Here is a 22,244-nt window from a genome sequence, read left to right as displayed (position 1 = left end):
CTTGCTTCAGACCTGGAATCGGTTGTTTTCCCAAAGAACCCTGGTTCCTTTTAGTGGGGAATAGTATTTAGAAACCAAGATCTGGGTGCTGGGTATACTTAGAAAATAAACTTTTTATTTTTATTTATGTTTAAGATTTTTATTTATTAGAGAGAGAGCATGAGAGCATGAACGGAGGGAGGGGCAGTGGGAGAGGGACAAGCAGATTCCCCACTGAGCGCAGAGCCCAACTCGGGGCTGGATCTCAGAAGCCCAAGATCATGACCCGAACCGAAGTCAGATGCCTACCCGACTGAGCCACCCAGGCGCCCCAGCAAATAAACTTTTTAAAACACAGCCTGTCACTTTGATAGTGTATGTTACCAATGAAGAAGACTTCCACATGCATTTTTAAATGGTTCATCATTTGGTTCTTCCTTCGGTCCTGTGTGGGAGACAGGTCAGGAACTAAACTGTTCATTTTAAAGATGACAAAAATGAAGTGTAGAGAAGATTTAACTTTCCCAGAATTATAAGACTAGTAAGAGCAGGTGCCAGGAGCAGAACTTTCACCTGCAGATTTTTTTTTTTGCCACAGTACATAGTCTCCTAAAAAGTGTGTTTCGATATCGACTGAAGCTGTGTCTCTGGCTCCTGCTCAGTGCCAGCTCCTCTAAAGAGAGAAAGTTCCCCTGTGAGACTCAGTGGTAAATGATGAGCCTTGAGAATATCTGCATCCCTCTTGGCATCGCCACTGGGAGCTCCTTTCATAATAGTTTGCTAGGAGGCTCTCAGTGGTCCTTTGTAATGAGAAGAATATTTGACTTATGACTTGGGGCGAGCTCTGTTCGAAAACAATACATGGCCATACCGAATCCCTCTGTCTCAGGACAGCCTATAAGTGGGTCACCCCAAGGAAGCAGGAAACCCAGGCGGTGTATCTTAAAATACAATGCTTATGCTATGATTTGGTATTTTATTATGTGAAGGTCTCTGTTCTTAACCTTACTTGATTTATTTTCAGTAACACAAGCTTTAAACATTAACACTCCAAGGAATCTTTTTAAATATTTTTTCCTTAATCTCTCCCCACCATGAAATTTTAATACCTCAGATATATAGTGCATCTGTTTATATACTGTATGTATATTTGTGCTTTATGCATCAAAAGAGTAAGATTTTTTGTATCCTTCAAGAACCATTTTTTTTGCCCTCTTCAAGGTGATACCACCCTCACTGAGAATGTGTGGAGTGAGTAGATGGAGAAATGAAGGATACATCTGATTTGTATTATAATACAGTAATAATTTTATATATATATATAATACAGTAATACATTTTGTATTATAATAGTGTATTTTAAAATGTCTTTCTTGAATAACTAAATACAATCTATAGATTATTTCAGCCCTAATAACACTGTGATCTTTTGGTTACCTGAAGGCTGCATCTTGCATCCTACAGCTGCAAAAATACTAATATTTCATCCACAGAGAGTTCAGAGTCCACGGTTCTCATTCAAACAGCTAGATAATCAGAACTGTTGGTGATACTGGTGAATTTTCCAGTATTGTTTTTTTCTAGAATTCCTTGATGTGTGAAGGCACTACTTAAATACTACTATTAAGGGGCGCCTGGGTGGCTCAGTCCTTAAGCGTCTGCCTTCGGCTCAGGTCATGATCCCAGGGTCCTGGGATCAAGCCCCGCGTTGGGCTCCCTGCTCCGCGGGAAGCCTGCTTCTCCCTCTCCCACTCCCCCTGCTTGTGTTCCCTCTCTCGCTGTGTCTCTCTCTGTCAAATAAATAAATAAAATCTTAAAAAAAAAATACTATTAAATAAATCTAAGGGATACACGTGTTTTTCCCCTCAAGAGTCCCCCCTGTCTGGACCTCAACCCAAAATAAAGAACCCTTGAGTCTGAGGGAGTAGAAAGAGACTGCAGTTCGCTTTCTTCAGCATTTTCCCCTTACAGACTGTCTTGTGTGCTTTGTGGGTTTTTCCTACGTATTTCTCTGTATGTCTTTTTATTGTTGTTTCCTGCCTTTGTCTTCTCTTTTATCTTTTGCTTTCTCTGCTTTCCCCAACACTGTTCTCATTCCTCCTCCCCTCCATCCACTTCCTCCCTCTCCTACATGTCCTCTCCTCTCTTTTCATCCAGGACTACGAGAGTAAGTTGCAGGCCTTGCAGAAGCAGGTTGAGACCCGCTCCCTTGCTGCAGAGACGACAGAAGAGGAGGAAGAGGAGGAAGAAGGTGAAATCTGGAAATGGAAACTTCCCTCTCTATAGCTTTTGGATCTGTACTATAAGATTAGCCCTTCATCTATGATCAAAGCTGGATTTGATCATAGTTGGCCCTACCATTTATTGATATTTTACCGAGACAGTTTAAAAGTGATTCAAAAGATTCTCGATGCTGAGAACACAGACTGTGCTCTCTGAGGTGGGAGCGGAGCTGATTGTGTTCCTTAGAACACAAGATTTCTTAGCTCGGTCCTTATAGAAATCTCTTGGGCAGTTTACATATATAGCCTCAAATTACTATACATGTGGAGCTTGTGTATATGTTGCAGATAAATACAGAGCTTAATCTTTGTTTGTTTTTTAATTTTTTTATTGTTATGTTAATCCCCATACATTACATCATTAGTTTTAGATATAGTGTTCCATGATTCATTGTTTGTGCATAACACCCAGTGCTCCATGCAGAACGTGCCCTCCTCAATACCCATCACCAGGCTAACCCATCCTCCCACCCCAGAGCTTAATCTTTGTTAAGATACTCTTTGATTTGCTGATCTATGGTTTATGCCCAGGATTACCCAGAGAGGACTTTGGAATATATTAATGTATATTAAAGCCATTTCTGGCAGATTTCTAATCCTATTGCTTAGTCATGCCTACCTGCCTTAAGTTTTTCAGAATTTCTTAGCTGAATCAGGGCCTTAATTGTTTGTTATTACCTTATAATACAGTATGAACATTCATCACATTTTGTTTCTCCACCCAACCTCCCAGTAACCTCAAGGCTTCAGATTAGCTTTGGAGAATCTCTAATTTATGTACTAAATTCTTTAATTTTTTAATATTGAAGTAAAATATGACCTTTTTATTTCTTGTACTAGCAAGAAAAATAGATATTATATGAAGTTGTACAATATACCAGAGGGTTCTTCTTTATTATAAGCCATGTATTAGATGTATATGTTTCTTTTTTTTTTTTTTAGATGTATATGTTTCTTAAAAAGGAAGAAAAGTCTATTTCTTTCATGCACTATTTTAAATAGGATTTTTTTAGGTTTTCTAAAATGTACATACTACCTTCATAATATCAACAGAATTTAGTAAGCTTTACTGAAAAGCAGAAAACAAAAGCAGCTGAATGGAGAAATATGGAAAAATACTTTAACTTGATAAGAGAGATGAGGTAGAGGAGAGGTGTAATTTCTACGTAGTTATGAGATCACCATTTGTTACGCTTCATTTGCTCTTTCAGCTCCTTGGACACAACATGAATTTGAGCTGGCCCAGTGGGCCTTCCGGAAGTGGAAGTCTCACCAGTTTACTTCATTAAGGGATTTACTCTGGGGCAATGCTGTTTACCTGAAGGAGGCCAACGCCATCAGCGTTGAACTGAAGAAGAAGGTATGAAGGGCGGGAGGCCATGGGTCATCTGGACGTGCAGATGACCCTCAGGGAGCTCATGGCTCTCATCTTGAACTAGCCTTTCCCTTGGGTGAACTCAGCTGCCGTTTGCTGTGAAACAGGGTTATATATGCCTTTATTTACCGTATGTGCCTGGACCACAGTAGGTACTCATTAAATATTTATTACACTACATTTCTTTTTGAAGATTTCATCTATTTATTTGTCAGAGAGAGAGAGAGAGCTCACAAGCAGGGGGAGTGGCAGAGGGAGAGGGAGAAGCAGGTTCCCCGCTGAGCAGGGAGCCCGATATGGGACTCGATCCCAGGACCCTGGAATCATGACCCGAGCCCAAGGCAGATGTTTAACCAACTGAGCCACCCAGGCATCCCAATTATACGACATTTTTAAAATAACTTGTTTTCTATCTTATTTACAAATGAGAAGACTGTATTCTGACAAGAGCTAGGGAAACTTTTTTTTAAGATTTTATTATTTGAGAAACAGGGTGAGCAAGAGAGAGAGCACATGAGCAGAGGCAGAGGGAGAGGGAAAAGCAGGCTTCCCTGCCGAGCCTGATGTGGGACTTGATCCCAGGACCCTGGGATCATTACTTGAGCCGAAGGCAGACGCCCAACCCACTGAGCCACCCAGGCGCCCCAAGACCTAGGGAAACATATTAATAGGAGAATGCTATTCTTGGGTTTCTGAAAATCTCAATTTTCTTTTAGTTTTCGACCATTACATTTGCACCTGTAAGTCCTAAGTGCCGTTCTTGCTCTAGGGCCTGGGAGGCAGGTATGTGCAGTGGACGGGCCCTTGCACTCAGACAGCCAGCCAGGCTCCAATTCCAGCGCGCCTTGTGTGTTGACCCTAATGGCCCTGTGCCTGTATTCCCTCGTTCCCTCAAGATGGACTTGGCAGCGGCCCCTGCCACCTAGGGTTCTATGGGGCATGAAAGAAGGAGTAGATGTAAAGAGCTGAAATAGCTCTTGGACTTGGTAAAAGGCAATAAATGTTACTGATTTTCCTTATTACCAGAACGTCACACCACATCTTAGATTGATTCTTCTGTATGTCCCACTGTTGAATGGTCTAGAGGCTACTAGGATGACAGCGGGGGACAGTATCACATGGCAGGAAAGAGCAGACTGCTCAACCTTGGGGAGATTCATTCTCTTCCCTATATTCTAGTTCTGTAAAACAGGGTAAGATATCTTCTTCATTCAATCTCGGCATCCCATTTCATTTTGTAAGTGTTTATCCCTCTCTTCAAGTAGGTGAAATACAGGCAGGGGACTATGTCTTTTCTTCTTGCTGCTGTACCTAGCATTTACTTAATATTTGTAGGTGAAAATATAGGGCGGTAGCAAGAAATAAATGACAGGGTGCACACAAAGCACTTACCATGTAGTAAACACTTTTAAGAGTAGCACCTGTGATTCTTGAATTTAGGATGGAAAACTGACTGTGCCATTTCTGCACCCACCTCAGTGAGAGGCTAGAGATGTCCTCGTGGGTCCAAGTTTTGTTCTCTGGTGTAAATTCCATCAACCAAAACATGTACTGAGATTTTAGTTTGTGTAAAAACACTGCGCCAGGCTAGAACAAAGTCTGTAAATAGCTTAATTTGAAATTAGGATTATTCTACAGCTAGTATACAAGTGGCCATTTTCCCCCCAGTTAATCACAAGCTGTTTGTTGAGCACATACTACGTGTTTGATCCCTTTCCCATGGGGCATGGTTATATAGCCTTGTTTCTGAAGTTGACTTGCTGAAAACATAAAGGCCATTTGGACGGTTTATTCTTTCCACATAGGTGCAGTTTCAGTTTGTTCTGCTGACGGACACATTGTACTCCCCTTTGCCTCCGGAATTACTTCCCACTGATATGGAAAAAACTCATGAAGACAGGCCTTTCCCTCGTACTGTGGTGGCGGTAGAAGTCCAGGATCTGAAGAACGGAGCGACACATTATTGGTCTTTGGAGAAACTCAGGTATGAAAACATTCCTCATAAAACCAGTTGTTTTATTTAGGAAATAATAATGAATTGCTCAGGTGGGCTCCCTCAAACTCTCTGCCTTGTGATGTCACTGTTGCTTCCTTTTCTGTGGTGCTAAATGCTGTTGCTCACCGGTAGCTAGTTCTGTCTTGGGTCTAGTAATTATTCATCTTTTCTGTTCTGGATCTGATGATCGGTAATAAACAGGAAAGTTATAATGTGGTTTCCTTTGCCTTTAACGTGGTGAGGTATTTTCTACTGTTTCAGTATATTTGAGATGTCATATACCATTGAACTACATTTCTCTTATGATTCAGTAGAGGTTAGGTGGCCTTTTTTCCTTTTGGTGGCTTGTCTCTAGACTCAGACACTTTGGATACTGAGTGTTTTGAGTTCCTGTACTTTTGACCTTCATCGTTTTTTAATATCATTAAATGGTGGGAGCAGCTTTTTTGTTTTTAATCTTGCATGGAAGATAATTCCAAAGTGAAATTTTAATGCAATCTCATGATATTAAGCCAGTGCACCTTATGTTTATGCAGGCAGAGGCTGGATTTGATGCGAGAGATGTATGACAGGGCAGGTGAGGTGGCCTCGGGCGCCCAGGATGAAAGCGAAGCCACTGTGACTGGCAGTGATCCGTTTTATGACCGGTTCCATTGGTTCAAACTGGTAGGAAGGTACGTGATGATTTCATCAATGTCTTCTTTTTAAATAGTGAATGATTTTGTTTAAAACCTCAGCAGATACTACAGAAAGTTCTGTAAAGAAAAAGTGTGCAAAAATGCTCCACGTGTAATCTCATCCACTCAGACACAGCCAGTGTGTCACCTGGTGTGCTTCCCTTTGTTTTATTCAGTGTGCGCACTTAAGTCTCATCTTTCATCCAGAGTAATTGACAGCCTTTCCTGCCTCTTACAGTTGAAGAGGATAAATTTAAAAGAAAAAGAAAGCCTATGTCTGTCTGTTGCACAGTTTAAAATCATAGTATGACTTACAGCTTACCAGCTTGCAACCTCTCCTTGATCCAGTGTCTCCTCATTTTTTTTTAAGGCAATTTATCTCACATTAGTCTTTGCCAAGGGTGAGCCAAGTGCATATCTTGGCCATATGCCTGAGCCTCCTTTGTGTATACATGAATCCCAACATGTAATGAAAACAAGTAGTGCCCCTGTGAATCCATACTGAGTCCAAGTTCTTAGAGGTTTAGAATTTAAAAAGCAGAGAGATGTAAGTTTTGAGCTTAATGATTTCGGGATTTGAATTGTTTTTCAATTGCAAAATTTTTCTGACCATTTTTAAAGGAACTAGGAAGAAAGGAGGAGCTGAAGTCATAGTATTTTGTAGAAATGAAGTTAAATCTGTTCCATTTCACTCTGATAGTGGAGTGTTTCTAAAGAATTGAATTGGCCAAACACATCTTATCCAAGCAAGGCACGTACTTGCTTTGCCATATAGCATTCCACCCATTTTGTTTTCTGCTCCGAGATGACATGGGAACTGGAATAAACTGGAATAAAGATCACCTTTTTTATTTCACCAAATGTTGAGTGGCTCCTTTGAGGCCTGGCTGCTGATCTTTTGTGTGAACTGGAAAATATAAACATTTTTACAGCACACTATTTACCTGGGATCTGGATCTTCTACTCATGTATTTCCTTTGCTTTTCTTATTCTAAGAACCAGTCCTTATTTCCTTTCACCTGAACCAGATGTTTTATGCTCATTTTATCCTTTTGCTTTTCCACTTGCTTTTATTGTGTTGATTCCCCAGTGGGTTCTGTCCTGTTGACACATATAGCTTCCTGTTTAACCAACTATTCCTCTCTCCTTCCTTGGCTGTGTCCCTTGGCGTCTTCCCTGGTGTCTAGCTCCCCCATTTTCCACGGCTGTGTGAATGAGCGCCTTGCTGACCGCACACCCTCCCCCACTTTTTCCACGGCCGATTCCGACATCACTGAGCTGGCTGACGAGCAGCAAGATGAAATGGAGGATTTTGATGATGAGGCGTTCGTGGATGACACCGGCTCTGACGCAGGGACGGAGGAGGGATCAGATCTCTTCAGTGACGGGCATGACCCGTTTTACGACCGATCCCCATGGTTCATTTTAGTGGGAAGGTTGGTGAGGTGATTGTGAGAAGGGCAAAAAGGGACCAGCTCTTGCTTTAAAGAGGCTCCTTGTGCAATTTTGGATGATCTTTCCTTAGCAGATTCAGTTTGTGACATGCTGATCTGGCGAGGGAGAGCCCTCAGGCAGTGTTTGTGAGGTACGCAGTCTGCTTGGCATGGCGTACGGCAATGTGTGAAGGCTCTACGCAGAGGACCCCTGTCTTAAACCGCCCAGTATTTTCCCTCTGAAGGAGAAAACCCCAGAGGAGAAAGTAATTAAAGCTAAGAGTCTAATGTTACAAGGTCAAAGAATGTTACTATGTTCTGATGCTTCCTTTTTGTAGGAATGTGAGTGAAGAAGCATATGGGGATGACATGAGAAGGAGAGCAGAGCAAGGCCAAGGTTAAACTAAAGGATGTGTAACACCAGCAGGAATCAAGAGGACAAAAGTGGAATCAGGAGTAGTGTTAGGTTACTTAAAAATAAAATCTTAATAAGTAAGTAAGTAAGTAAATAAATAAATAAATAAAAAGGGGATGCCTGGCTGGCTCACTCAATAGAGTGTGCGACTCTTGATCTCTGAGTTGTGAGTTCGAGCCCCAAGTTGGGTGTAGAGATTACTTAAAAATCTTAAATAAGTAAATATAAAGGAGTCGTGTTAGGTTTATTTTTTACTTAGTTTGAGTCAGAAAAAGAATCCGGAACATGAAGTTACCTTTTGTCTGAAATGGATGCCTTTCTTTGGCCAGTTTCACTAAGCCTATCTGTAGATCTTTGGCTTCTGCCAAAATTTTACCTATAGGTTTTAATAATGATGAATCTCATGAAATTATCTGTTGACACCATCAACAATGGATATTTGTTTAGCACCACATGAAACTGCTTTGTGTGTTAAGTTTGGTTTTCCAAACAGGCCTTGTCTTTGACTCCATCTGTCAGTGATGCAGAGCTCTCACGCGCACGCTCCTTGGACTGGGGTCTTTGTCTACACCCAGTCTTCATGCTGAAGTAATTTTATTACAAATTCAACAGTGCAGCACGTGCTGCATTAACAAAAAGTGTGTCCATGTTTTAAGGTATGCAATTGGATCTTAACGGTGCATTAGAACCACATATTACTGAGTCCTTTAAAAAGAGGGAATTATGCCAGTGTTAAACAGATAAACACCAGTTCTCTAAAAATTAAAGCGTGGCAAGTATCCTGACCCGGTAGGGAGGTAAGGTTCTGGCACTGAGCTCATGGTGTAACGTTGGTCACCTGGCAAGAATTAAATAACTACTGTAGCATACGATCACTCTGGTGGAAAGAGGGAAAGGCAAGATCTCTGGTAGACATGAAAGCCTCAATTATGACCATGGGTTGTAATTTAATATTAGACAGTCTCGGGGTTTTATGATACCGGAGGGACATCTATTCAGTTTTTCCATGAATAAACATTAAGGGATTGTGCAGCCATGAATATTGTTTTCTGTTGGTGTATTGCCAGGAATAGATGCTTAGAATTTCGGAGAAGCTGATTTATATTAAAACTGAGAACAGTAGTTCTATGTACGAATAATGGGACCATAGTGCTTTTTCTTATTTTATGGCTGTGTATTCTAAAAGGGTTGGAAGTTAGAACCAAGTTTCTGTTCATAAACTGGTTGGTCCTGGTGCCAGTTGCGCAGCTTCTAATGCTGCTCGTCCGTGTTATGCACCGTTGCACAGGGAGGACTATGTAGCTTCATCTTACATGGCACATCGGGAAGAACACTGACCCTAAGAGATGTCTGAGGCCTAACGTCAGCTCAGCTGAAACTGAGGCCTGTTGGGTTCTCAAGTATAAATGAGGAGTTAGGTAGGAAAGCAGAGAGCCTTAAAGATCTTTTTTATCTGTCAGATTCTGTCATCCACACTAGCAAAGTGAATATCCTGGTTAAGAGTTCTCCAAAGCATTTGTATTTTGAGTCATTTGTATGGAGAACTTAAGTCAGAATCCCACTTAATATGGACATTCACTGGCTTAAGATACATGCATTATTTTCTCTCTTATTTTATTCATTTTAATCATATCAGATTAAGTGTAGGTATAAAGCAATCAGCTCTGCTTTGATTTTCAAGTAATTTCCATATGTTCAGCTTCCCAGGTTCCAAAACTTAACTTTAACTTGCGAGGAAGAGGTTAGTGGAGGAGGTGAAATCATGGCCATCAGTAAAATGAAGGATAGCTCTTTACTTTTCGCCCTTGACTACATTTCTCATCTACAATCAAAATTGATAACTATGCAACATCACCCAGATATGTAGTGGTCATTGTATGTGTAAGAGAAGTAACTTCTTCCCTGTTTTTGTGATTTCACAGGATTGGATTTCCCATATTGGCACATAATTGCAAATACAATTCACTTGTAAAATTTTCCAGTTTTTTGTGAAATTCCATTTGTAGGTTTTGTTTCTTGGCCTTGGCTGCCTCTGGTGAATTTTTATATGAAAATGAAAAGAGCTTGTCCCTTTAGCTATTCTCTTATGGCATGCTGGGATGTTATGAACCATCCATCATAATTTGGGATGAAATGTAAAATATTTAAGCTAGTCTTCTGGGTTAAAAGGGGGCAAAAGATGGTTATCCTGACATCTAAGTCTGAACCGACATTGTGTTCTTTAACTAGAACCATAATTAGGCTGATTTGTCTTATCTTTATGTTGACCAAATTTGTTTCCCTTTTTGATGTAACTTCACAGACCTTATGCTAATATACCCTTTACATCTTCCCCTCTCTCATTCCTGTTCTCCTTCAGTCTGCTAGGTCAAAGTATAAGGACTCTCAAGAATGCAGAGTATTTATAAAAATTCCAGCTTAAAAAACTTCAGAGGAGAACTTCTACGGCATTGACTTTGGGCTAAGGCTGTCTTCTGATAACAGGACAGGGAGAGCTGGCTAGTGACCGTGCAGTTGCGTAGCCAGAGAATCACAGAAGACTCTTTTCTAAGATGGGAAATACACAAGAATACTTTCTGTGCTTTCACCTTTGGAATAACCATTGCCATAGGTGGAAAGGAGATTCTTGTCTTTAATGTGTGCTCAAACAGTACTTTGTTGTAATGCGTGTGTGAACATGATATGCAATGCCTTCAAGTGGGAAGCTTTTTGAAAATTAGAAACAGGCATTCCTGGTGTAAGTATAAAAACAACTATACAAATTAAGTATAGTTAGGAACCTAAACATGTTCTCTATAGTTAATATCCATCTTGAGTATATCTTAGAAAAATCAACCTAGTATATAAAGTTGGATGGCTTTGCTTCTCTACCTCTGTTGTAACCCATTTTTCTGGAAAATGTTCCACTTCTACTTAAAGATAGAGGACAAATCATTTTCTGTTCACTTATGTACATACATGCTCAATCATGTTGATTGAATGTTGAGTGTATTTACTCAATAAATATGCCAGACCCTCTGTAGACAGTGGCAAGCAAAATCAGACATGATTCCTGCTCTCACGGGTTTGCAGTCTGGTGGGTGAGACAGACAAATTAAACAGTCACATAAATGAAAATCATAGCAATGATGGAATCATGTGTGTTACTGAGATCACTTAACACTGGGGGAGCCTGTCATGAGAGTGTTCAGAATAAGACCTGCAGATATGAAATCAAAGGCGTGAGGTAGGTAGTAGAGTTCAGGGAGGACTCCACGCAGGGGACAAGTATATGCGGTGACTCTGTAATGGTGAGGCATTGAAAGTGAGCACGTGTGGCTGGAATACCATTAAGAGACAAAGGTGGTCTGTATGGTGCTGACTTGGGAAGTGAAGCAGTCTGTTTGGTACTGTATGCCAAATTCTTAGTCTTGAAACTCTGTCACAGTAGCTAATTTTTGAGAGTCTTGTTTGTAATCCTTTTTGGAAGACTTTTCATTTTTTAATTTTTATGCAACAAAGCTTTAACCCTCTGTTTCTTAGCATTTCCTTCCCTACCTTTGGAGCAGACTGAAAGGGAAGTAGACTTCATTTGATCTGATTCAGTGTTTTACTTACAGTTATTTTTGTTATACTTTTCATTCACATTTCATTTATGTTCTTAAAGTTTTATTAACATGTTTTTCTGTGGTGTATTTTGTCTGTTTTCAGTATTTTTTTCATTACTTTGAGTTGAAATCCCACAAATCCACTCCATCTTCCCATTTCTCTTTGTTCTAATGTAGATTCAGAACAGGAAAAGAAGCAGACAGGCATATGTGTCACGTTCAGTTATGTTTGATTTCTTGGTGCAAATGTTTACTCTTTGTCTTGCCTTGTGTTCAAAGATCAGCATATACCCAGTGGGAAGACAAGAGTAACAGTGGGAACTAGATTCTGTATCACATCCACTAATTGGAATGAACATACCTAAGCTTTGTGATCACCTTTTTATTGTTAAAAAAAAAAATTAATAGATACAAAATAATGAAAGAAGTAAAAAGAGTACAAATGTGATGGGACTCTGCTAGTTTGTTTGAAATAGACGATATTAGGTCTATAACTTCCCTTTTGTGTTTCCATTTCTGAGTTAAGTTTTGGACTCCAGGAACAAAAGCGGTCCTTTAGGGATGAGCTATCTTTTTCTCCCTGGATATTTGTCTCCGTGTCCAGCCAGAGTCTCCTATAAGCTTGCTACTCAGAAACTTCTGGCTACAAAGCCTCTCTGCTCGTATGTGTCAGTCACTTGCCTGAAAATAATAGTCATTTCCTAGAGCATTTCCATAATGCTGTGACTTGAAATCTATTTTAGAGTTATTAACTGTATTTCAGGCACATCTCCTGCCTTTTTTGTCTCCTGATTTCTGTTTTATCTCTTGGCAGAAATAAAACGCCATAATGTTAAAAGGTTAAGTTCTTTAGTGGGTTCCCTTTTCTCCACCCTTAGCAGTATCCATAGGACAGTCATCTTGAAAGTCTATTTCCAGGGCGCCTGGGTGGCTCAGTCGTTAAGCGTCTGCCTTCAGCTCAGGTCATGATCCCAGGGTCCTGGGATCGAGCCCCACATCGGGCTCCATGCTCCGCAGGAAGCCTGCTTCTCCCTCTCTCACTCCCATTGCTTGTGTTCCCTCTCTCACTGTGTCTGTCTCTGTCAAATAAATAAATAAAAATCTTTAAAAAAATAAAAAAAATAAAAAAAAATAAAAAAAAAAAGAAAGTCTATTTCCAATTGTTACTCTTCTATCTACACTAGTCATTTTGTTTTTTAACTGGTCATTTTTATAGGGAGTAATTTGGTGTAAGTTGGTCTTTGTCGACTGCTTTACCAAGCATTTACATTTCTTTCTGTATTGTCTCTGCCAAAAAAGCAACAGGAAGCAGTCTGGTAGTGCAGAACAGAAAGGTGGCCTTAAGACAGGGCCCAGAAGCCCTGAAGGTATTCTCTGGAAATCTGAAAGTCAGCTTCTCTGTCTGAGGGGTGCTCAGATGTTTGTCTCCTGGTTTCTGTCTCTAGGGCATTTGTTTACCTGAGCAACCTGCTGTATCCTGTGCCCCTGATTCATAGGGTGGCCATTGTCAGTGAGAAAGGTGAAGTGCGGGGATTTCTACGTGTGGCTGTGCAGGCCATTGCAGGTAGGTGACCCTCTTCTGGGTGAGAGCTTTGGATTCTTTGCCTAGAGACAGAGCAGGCCGGTTCTTTTGCATGATGGCTTGTCTGTCGTGGAGAAAGCTTTTATTGCTTCCTTTTAGTTATTATTACCCAGTATCATAAATAGATTCTGTTTAGTCTGGGCCACAGCTATTTTGGAGTAATGGGATGAAGGGATTTCCTTTAACATAAAGAACAACTCTTATGAAAGTCATTTATAAAACTGCTTCAGAAGTAACAAAAGATATTCAGGACTTTTTCTTGCTTAATTTTCTCTCATGGAACTTGTACCAGACATTTCTGTCCTTTACTGTTTTGTTGTTTATGGATCACGATTCTGATATTTTACACTTCTCCATGATCCAGCCTACATTCTGAGGAAAGAATGTGGCCATTTCCTATAATTTTTCTCTTTTAATTTCCAAATGCCATACGGTATGGAGTGACCTCTCAGCTTTTCCCTGTGGAAATCTGTGGCACGGTCACCAGGGTTGAGTTTATGGAAGTTTGTGCAAGTACAGACGAGTACCTTCAAATATTTGTTGGGTGGTATTGAGCATCATCTTGCCAAGTGAGGATCAGTGTTTCTAGGTATACATTTGAACAATAGCAAGAATAAAACCAATTTTTTATTAACTAGTCTCATTTGAGCTAAGCAGGTTGGTAAATATACCTGAGTAGAGTTGGGAGCATCCCCTGTGACTTTGCTGCTTCCGGCTTTTCCTTTCTGAAGCGAAAGATTGTTCTTTAGCATCTCCTTTTACTAAAGTCCTCGAACCGGAAGACTCCGCTACTTTCCTGTTTATTTCATAATCCAACAAGAGCCATTCATCTGGCCCATATGTAGTCTCATTTGATCCTTCTCTTTTTTGTTGTTGTTGTTTTCTACTTAGCGGATGAAGAAGCTCCTGATTATGGTTCCGGAATTCGACAATCGGGAACAGCTAAAATATCTTTTGATAACGAGTACTTTAATCAGGTGAGAAGCCTTACAGGGAGAGAAAAACTCATAGAAGGAGAAAGTAGAAGATAGGTTTATAAGGAGGATGTTCACTAGGAAACAGTTCTTCTACCTAGAACTACAAAAGACAGATAACTACGGGCTTGTTCCATAGAACACAGGGCATGTCTAACAATTACAGAGGTAAAGGTCCTTACTTATATTTTATTGTATTGCCTTTTCTCAGGCAGCTCTTAATCCACATAATTTTCCAGTCACTGTTGCTTGTTGGGCAAATAGACATTAAGTAAGGAGATTGAGGGAAATAAGCTGTTGTGCTACTTGATCATCTACCTGTTCCTGCCTTGTTTTCAGAATGACTTTTCTTCAGTTGCAATGACTCGTTCTGGTCTATCCTTGGAGGAACTGAGGATTGTGGAAGGACAGGGTCAGAGTTCTGAGGTCATCACTCCTCCAGAAGAAATCAATCGAATGAATGACTTGGGTACGTAGACAGAGTTTACTGTGACTGGGGAGACTGGGGACATTCTCAAAGAGGGCAAAATATTGACCACCGTCAAGGGAGATAGTTGCTTTCATCGACTAGGAATGGAAAGAATGCCCTCCTCTCTCCTCTTTGAAAGGTGTTCTGTGCCATATTTGAACTATATGTGTGTTCATTTGACCCTGTTTAGATTTGAAGTCAGGCACTTTGCTGGATGGTAAGATGGTCATGGAAGGGTTTTCTGAAGAGATCGGCAACCACCTGAAACTGGGCAGTGCCTTCACTTTCCGAGTAACTGTGCTACAGGCCAGTGGGATCCTCCCCGAGTATGCAGATATCTTCTGTCAGTTCAAGTAAGCCCCCCTCTGCCTGCCTACCTAGCTGTTGACCCAGGTGACATCCTTTGTGCACCACCCAGTGCTTTACTTTATATATGTGAGGTGTTAACACTCTCAAGAGGGAAACTACTACCAGTTTCCGAAATAAAACAGCTTTCTTCACTCCAGGGGGGAATAAGAACCAGAAACCTAAAATGGTATGAAATAGAATTTGCTGTGGGGAGGAGTGTGACCATGTATCCTGCTAAGAGGTTTATATAGGGAGTAATTTGGTGTAAGTTGGTCTTTGTCAACTGCTTTACCAAGCATTTGCATTTCTTTCTGTATTGTCTCTGCCGAAAAAGCAACAGGAAGCAGTCTGGTATTGCCATTTTGACCACACAGATATTTCAGGAGTATCTTCTGTATCTGGACACTGTGGCCTGTCCTCCTCTGCTGGAAATAGAGGATCGGATGTAGATAAGCCTGTTTATTCATCTTTTTAATGCTCTTCATGGGGAAATATCTTACTAATAAACAAGTCTGAAGGCCATGAATCCAGCTACCAGTTCTGCCTGTTCAATACTTGGGGGGAAAAAAAACAAATAAATTAGAGTAAAATTCCACGTCAACTGAAGAATAGTATGTAGAAAAGGTATGACAGGTTTCATTCCTTAGCCACTTACAAGCTCTTTCTATCCTATAACCCTCTGGAACTCTGGAGTTTTTCTTCTCATGACCCCCCCTTGGAAAACACTTTTATTGACAGTCTTAAGTTTTAATACCTCCAGAAATCAGTGGATCTCTTTAGTACTTATGAAGGGCCACAGTACAAGAGAGTGCTGTCTCATGCGCCTCCTTCCTGAAGTCTGCAGTTGGCCCCTGGCGCCACCAGGAGGTTGCTCTAGAGTTCTGCCATCCCTCTCAGAATGTGCCTCTCTGCCTTCTAGGGGTCCTAATACAGTTGACAAAGCACTGTCTTTATGGAGATTTTAGCCAAGTCCCAAATCAAATGTGATTACTGCATAGTAAGCCAATAATATAATTTGCTATGACTCACAATTGTTGTTGAAGTATTATCTATCCAGTGTTGATTTTGCCCATTCAGTGTGTTTTCACTAGCAGCCCTAAGTTAACGTTGGGGGATGGAGTTGGCTAGATGATCCAGTTGCTTTGAGCTTTCATTATTATACCAGTTAGGCAACTGAAATATTTTTTTAAAGATTTTATTTATTTGAGAGAGAGGGAATGAGCAGGGGGGAGGGGCAGAGGGAAGGGGAGAAGCAGACTCCCTGCTGAGCAGGGAACCTAACATGGGGCTCAATCCCAGGACCCCGAGATCATTACCTGAGCTGAAGGCTTAACCGACTGAGCCACCCAGGCGCCCTGCAACTGAAATATTTTATGGAAAAGACCTACTTGGTTAACTGGCATGTGAAATGCCAGTAATGTTATGTTGATCTTTTGTCCTAAAATCTCCAGCAAGAGAGCAGCATCTCCACCTGGTGTCAGCTGTGGAGAAGACGGAATGTTGACTCATATTGAAAGAAGGGCCAGATTCTTCTTGAGCTTTTACAAACTCTCATCTGGCCTGTGTAGAGAAGACACAGCTGTCGGGCAGTATGAATGATTTCATGCATCACCATTGTGGAACCCCAGGATATTTGTACCTGCTCTAAGCAGAGCATTGGAGGAGTGTAGATTACAAATCAAGTAATGCCCCTGGCATATACAGCTTATGGTCTGGAGAGGAAAAAAAAGAGTAAGAAATATAAGAAGGAGAGGGGCACCTGGGTGGCTCAGTTGGTTGAACGTCTGCCTTCAGCTTGGGTCGTGCTCTCTCATGAGCTCTCTCCCTCTCTCAAATAAATAAAATCTTGAAAAAAAAAAAAAAAAGAACAAAAAGGAGGGGGCGGGGCGTAAGAAGAATGAGAGGAAAGAAAGCAAATAGAAGAAGGTACATGGAGTACAGACTGCTTCGGTGCTCGTAACAGGTGGCATCTGGGATGGGGAATGTGGGACAAGAGCACTCCACTGTCCTCAGACTCAGTGAACTGATTTGGAAGACAGGGAGTTCATAATCCTGGTTTCTCTACCCTATGCAAAGTATTCCTTTTTTCCCCCTTTTCTCTTGTGGGGTGTGGGATGTCCTTCTGATGGATATTTCTGTCTGGGAGTAAATCTTTGCATTCAGTATTCTTTAATTTTCTACTTCTGTTTATTTCAGACTAATAGGGAGGGAGAGAGAAGTAAAAACTCACTATCTGTGAGAATAAATAAACATAGTCTGTTGCCTCACAAGTATTTCAGAAGTATCTTCTATATCTGGAGAACTATAGGAGATACTCGCTGTCTTTCGGGGAGACAGGCATATAAATACATTATTATAAAGAGTGAAACCATTGCTATTGAAGAGAAATGGGTCCCTAGTGCTGTGGGAAGACACAACTGTTTGGGTGAGTTAGGGAAGACTCCCTGGAAGAGGTGACATTTAAATCTAATCTTTGCAGGTCATCAGAGACTCTCCTAGGCAAGAACACTAACAGGCTTTCATACTACCTTATGGAAGCTTGAATCTGCCAGATCTTTTCTGCATAAAATGATTTCATAATTTTTATTCTCAGTAAAAAATGTTCCTACAAAGAAACAGGAATTCACTGAATTCACTCTTGATGCTCTCTGAGATACTCTTGCATATGTGTCCACATAGCTAAGTGGTCAGGGTCAGTTATCTTTCAGTCATTTTTGAAATAAAATCTAAAATGCTGTTTGAGTGATAATGGAAAATGTATATTACAAGGAACTACAAGTTAACTTGGTTCAATTAAAGACTGTGCTTAAGTAGGCTGCTTCTTTCCAAGTCAGGTTCTTTTTTTTTTTCTTTTTTTTTTAAGCGGGGTGGTCAGAGGGGACAGAAGGAGAGAGAGAGAGACTCTTAAGCAGGCTCCCTGCCCAGCTCAGGCCTCTGTCTCACGACCCCGAGATCATGACCTGAGCTGAAATCAAGAGTCGGACGTTTTAACTGACTAAGCCACCCAAGCACCCCTCCAAGTCAGGTTCTTAAAACATAGATCTTGATGAAATTGTGAAATGTGAAGTTCATGTGTCTTATTTTTTTAATTAAGCTTTTTGCATCGCCATGACGAAGCATTCTCCACTGAACCCCTCAAAAACAACGGCAGAGGAAGTCCTCTGGGCTTTTATCACGTGCAGAATGTAAGTGACATGGACGTTTTTGCCAAACGCATTGCAGGTCTGGGGGCTGTCTGAGAGGCCAGTGTTAGGCAGTCATCCTGTGTGGGTGGCCTTTGGCTTTCTCAGCCCTGGAAGGAGGATTATCCAAGCTGCTTTGTGGTGAGAATAGACAATGGAGGGAGTGGCCAGAGCGGTGAGGTAATCCTCAGTGGACTGAGTGGCCAGCCTTCTCGGAGTTAACAGTGGGCCCCATGAGTGTGTGGGGGTTGGGCTGCCAATAAAATGTTCCATCAGTTTGAATGCAGTGAGTTGTTTTTAGTGTTTCCATCCTAGAAAAATAAGTGCATTTAATATGAGTTTTGTTAAAGTTAATGTATTGTCCTTTAAACTATAAGATACTTAGATTGCTCAGTTGTAGAAAAAATTAAAATTATCTTTTGTAGCTAAATTAAGATTCAGTCTCTTTTCCTTGCAGCTGATAGTATGATGAATCCATGAGTGCCCCTTAGAGCTCTCATTTGTGGAATAAGACAACTGGCCTTCCATCTCTTCTAGGAAGGGTCACCCAAACTCTGTTCAAAGTCATCATCCTCATCACAGTAGCTAACATTCTTTGAGAGCTTATTTCGTGTCAGTCACTGTTCCAAATGCCTTTTTTGTGTCTTCATTCATTTACTCCTTACCTTTATAGTATAGAGCCTCATAACCCCCATATGACAGCTGAGATAACAGGCACAGAACAGTTAAAGTCACTCACCAGGGGGACAGAGTTAGGAAGAGGCGGAGATGGGGTTTAAGCCCAGAGCAATGTGGCTCTGGTATCCAGGATCTTCACCATGACATGAAACACTCTAATTCTCTTGCTAACCATATCCACTCTCTAAAGTGCAGGCAGAAAGGACAACACTGAAAATGGAACAGCAAACACAAAACTTTTCTTTTTTAGGTTTAATTGCATGAATATAAGCATGCACGTATCTGATAAATACTCACTGGGATAATGTGCACAAGGACTGTGCCTGACACATCTGGGGAGTAAGGATGAATCACAGAGGATCATGCCCCTGAAGAGCTTAGGGGAAATAAAATGAATATTTAAACAGCAGTAGCACACGATCCAGAAAGGTATTCCTTAAATGCAAAGGGAGTAGAAAGAAGGGAAGGTTATTTCCATTAATGGAAAGATACTTTAAGTTATGTTGGGTGGAGAAAGGTGGGGAACTTCCTGAAGCATATAGTGTAATAAGAAAAGGTGGGTCAAACTTGGTATTGTACCTGGTGCCTGGTCAACAGCCATGTTTTTCTCACTGTTGTTACTATTAAATGGGGGCCTTGAAGTATGGAAATGACTTAGAAGCACAGAGACGGGGGCAGGCCTTCCAGGCAGAGCTGTTGCCTGGTCCAGTCCTCAGGCACCACAGGGGAGCGAAGCACAGGCAAGAGGAGCAGCAGGTGAATTTGTGCCAAAACAGTAAGTGTGTGAAGGGCAGCAGATGGGGCAGATGACGGAAGGTCTTGAAGGCCTGGAGCTTGGTGAAGTTGCTTTAGAATGAAAACCAGGGAGGAACCCCTGGCTTGGTGTGGGAGGCCTGCTGAGTCAAATACCCAGCTCATACTGGCTCCTCAAAAGTGCTAAAGTTCTGATTGCAGCAAACATGTGTGTGTGTTATAGTAAATCTTTCCCTAATCTAGCTTGGCTTTATTCCTTATTAGATTGCAGTGGAGGTCACTGAATCATTTGTGGACTATATCAAAACCAAACCGATAGTATTTGAAGTCTTCGGGCATTATCAGCAGCACCCACTTCATCTGCAAGGACAGGAGCTTAACAGGTTTGAACCAGATAAGCAAAGATTCTGTTGTTGCTCTTGTTACTCTTACTGCCACTTGTCCGGAAGGAAGAAATCTTTTAAGGGATTAAGATAACTGAAGAACAGTTTTCTCTGTTACCTGATGTTTCCTCTTTAGAAACATCACCACCTTTTTTCTAAGCCACAGAACCACTAACTAGGTAAAGCACGTTGAATTTTGCCCAGCTAACCTGGAGTACCATCTCTTCTGTAGGAAGAGACTTTGAACAGGATAGAGTGAGGTGATAAGACACAAGGATTGTGTGTAATTGTTCCTCACTACCCAGAACTTCAGGAAGCATGAGCTATAAGTGGAGACATCACATTGGTGAAGAGAGCAACGACGGGGGCTTTTGGGTGATGGCAGAGTGTCAGTGTTAACAGAAAATTTCTCATATTTCACTTATTAGCTAGGACCCACAGGGGACTTTCATTAAAATATCTGAGCCTCAGTTTGACTATGTGGGATTATGTCTGGTGTCTGATATTATGCCTTATCTGAAAGTGCAAATGATCTGTTTCTAGAGGGGATTTAAACATGCCATTAATGTCAACATGAGACCCTTTCTCAGCCTTGAACTTTGTTTCCTTCCTTTGCAGCCCGCCTCAGCCATCTCGTCGCTTCTTCCCTCCGCCCATGCCGCTCTCCAAGCCAGGTGAGCCCTTCTCTGGGTGACGGGGCTCTTATTCGGATGGCTTTTCAGACAGAAATCATTTTTACATGCCCGCTCCACTCCTGTGTATCCTTCCATATTCCCGTGTCTAACAGGAACTGGAATTCTTGGTTCCTGATTTAAATAAGAAGTAAGAAACGATAGGGCTCCTTCCCTGCCAACTTTCTGGTCTTCTTATTGCGGATTTTGATAAGCTCCCTAAAGAACCATAAGCAATGGTTCTTTAATTTTAAAGATTTTTACCAGTAGGTGGGTTGGAGTTTTTTTGTTTGTTTTTAATACTTCTGATTTTGCTTTTTGGCCCTCAGATGACCGCCAGAATCAGTGACACTAATTTTTTCTTGACTAGCAGCACCAGCACATGTGGAATTCAGCCAGAGTGAATAGTGCAAATAGGCTAACATTTGACTAGGGCTGTGTGAGTCATGAGGCCCCTCTAGATCCCTCGTGTCAGTGGGTCATCACGATACCTGTTCCTAAATCTCTCTGCTTTATATGTAACTTCTTCTAACTGTTGGGTGACTGGGCATTTCTTTGCGTATCAAATGTATTCTGCATGTTCATTCATCTTGTTTTGCTTTTTCTTTATTTTCATTCTTTTTCCTCATTGCCCACTTGCCACCTTCCCCCCCACCCTGTACTTGTCCACCTCTGTACTCCTGCTCTCCATCCGGCCTTCAGACCATGAGAGAAAGATTGAACTGGTTCGATTTCTCATAGCTGACTATGTGAATGTGCATGTGTTGGACGCGTTTTCCGAGCACGCCAATGCACTTGCTTCCTCCGCTGTTGCCACCTTCCAGGATGGGGCGGACCCAGGGCCGTCTTTTCTCTCTCTGCCAGTGCCAGGCTGCCAGAGTGAGAGGGCACCCAAACGAGATGGTTAGTAGCTAACTTAGCTCTGCCTTAGGTGTAGAACCATCCTCAGGGGCTTAGCCTAAAGCCTGGCTCTCTGTGTAGGAAATACTGGCATTGCTGTTTGCTGCTTGAACCGGATCTAGGGTCTAGCACATTGGCAAGAATACGTTTCCTTGGGAGAGATATGAGGACACACCTTCTCTCCTTGAGCCTCTTTCACATCACCCTGGGGGGGGGAGGGGTTGTGGAATCTCCTTATGTTTGTTCACTTGGATTCTCTGCAATGGTTCTTTAATTTTAAAGATTTTTACCAGTAGGTGGGTTGGGGTTTTTTTGTTTGTTTGTTTTTAATACTTCTGATTTTGCTTTTTGGCCCTCAGATGACCGCCAGAATCAGTGACACTAATTTTTTCTTGACTAGCAGCACCAGCTCATGTGGAATTCAGCTGGAGTGAATAGTGCAAATAGGCTAACATTTGACTAGGGCTGTGTGAGTCATGAGGCCCCTCCAGATCCCTCGTGTCAGTGGGTCATCATGATACCTGTTCAAGATTGCAGGCTAAATATTCTAATTTACTTTT

General features: G+C 41.4%; 1 protein-coding gene across 8 annotated transcripts in view; it reads left to right on the top strand.

Annotated features, from left to right (window-relative positions):
• KIF1B (kinesin family member 1B) overlaps nt 1-22,244 on the top strand; it is a 138,635-nt gene that overhangs the window by 91,706 nt on the left and 24,685 nt on the right. For 5 of the 8 annotated variants that reach the window (XM_032393835.1, XM_032393819.1, XM_032393832.1 and 2 more), the window contains 12 exons: nt 2,137-2,230; nt 3,473-3,621; nt 5,442-5,620; nt 6,169-6,306; nt 7,497-7,745; nt 13,190-13,308; nt 14,218-14,303; nt 14,640-14,769; nt 14,960-15,122; nt 18,212-18,302; nt 19,995-20,113; nt 20,732-20,787. In XM_032393835.1, the coding sequence (XP_032249726.1) occupies nt 2,137-2,230; nt 3,473-3,621; nt 5,442-5,620; nt 6,169-6,306; nt 7,497-7,745; nt 13,190-13,308; nt 14,218-14,303; nt 14,640-14,769; nt 14,960-15,122; nt 18,212-18,302; nt 19,995-20,113; nt 20,732-20,787 (1,573 nt within the window). The remainder of the gene's footprint in view (nt 1-2,136; nt 2,231-3,472; nt 3,622-5,441; nt 5,621-6,168; nt 6,307-7,496; nt 7,746-13,189; nt 13,309-14,217; nt 14,304-14,639; nt 14,770-14,959; nt 15,123-18,211; nt 18,303-19,994; nt 20,114-20,731; nt 20,788-22,244) is intronic. The other 3 variants (XM_032393859.1, XM_032393850.1, XM_032393842.1) reach the window with 1 other exon arrangement.

Source organism: Phoca vitulina, unplaced genomic scaffold, assembly GCF_004348235.1.
Source record: "Phoca vitulina isolate PV1807 unplaced genomic scaffold, GSC_HSeal_1.0 scaffold2, whole genome shotgun sequence".
Classification (NCBI taxonomy): Eukaryota; Metazoa; Chordata; class Mammalia; order Carnivora; family Phocidae; genus Phoca; species Phoca vitulina.
Note: the sequence above shows the minus strand (reverse complement) of the source record. Positions and strands in the feature narration are given on the sequence as shown.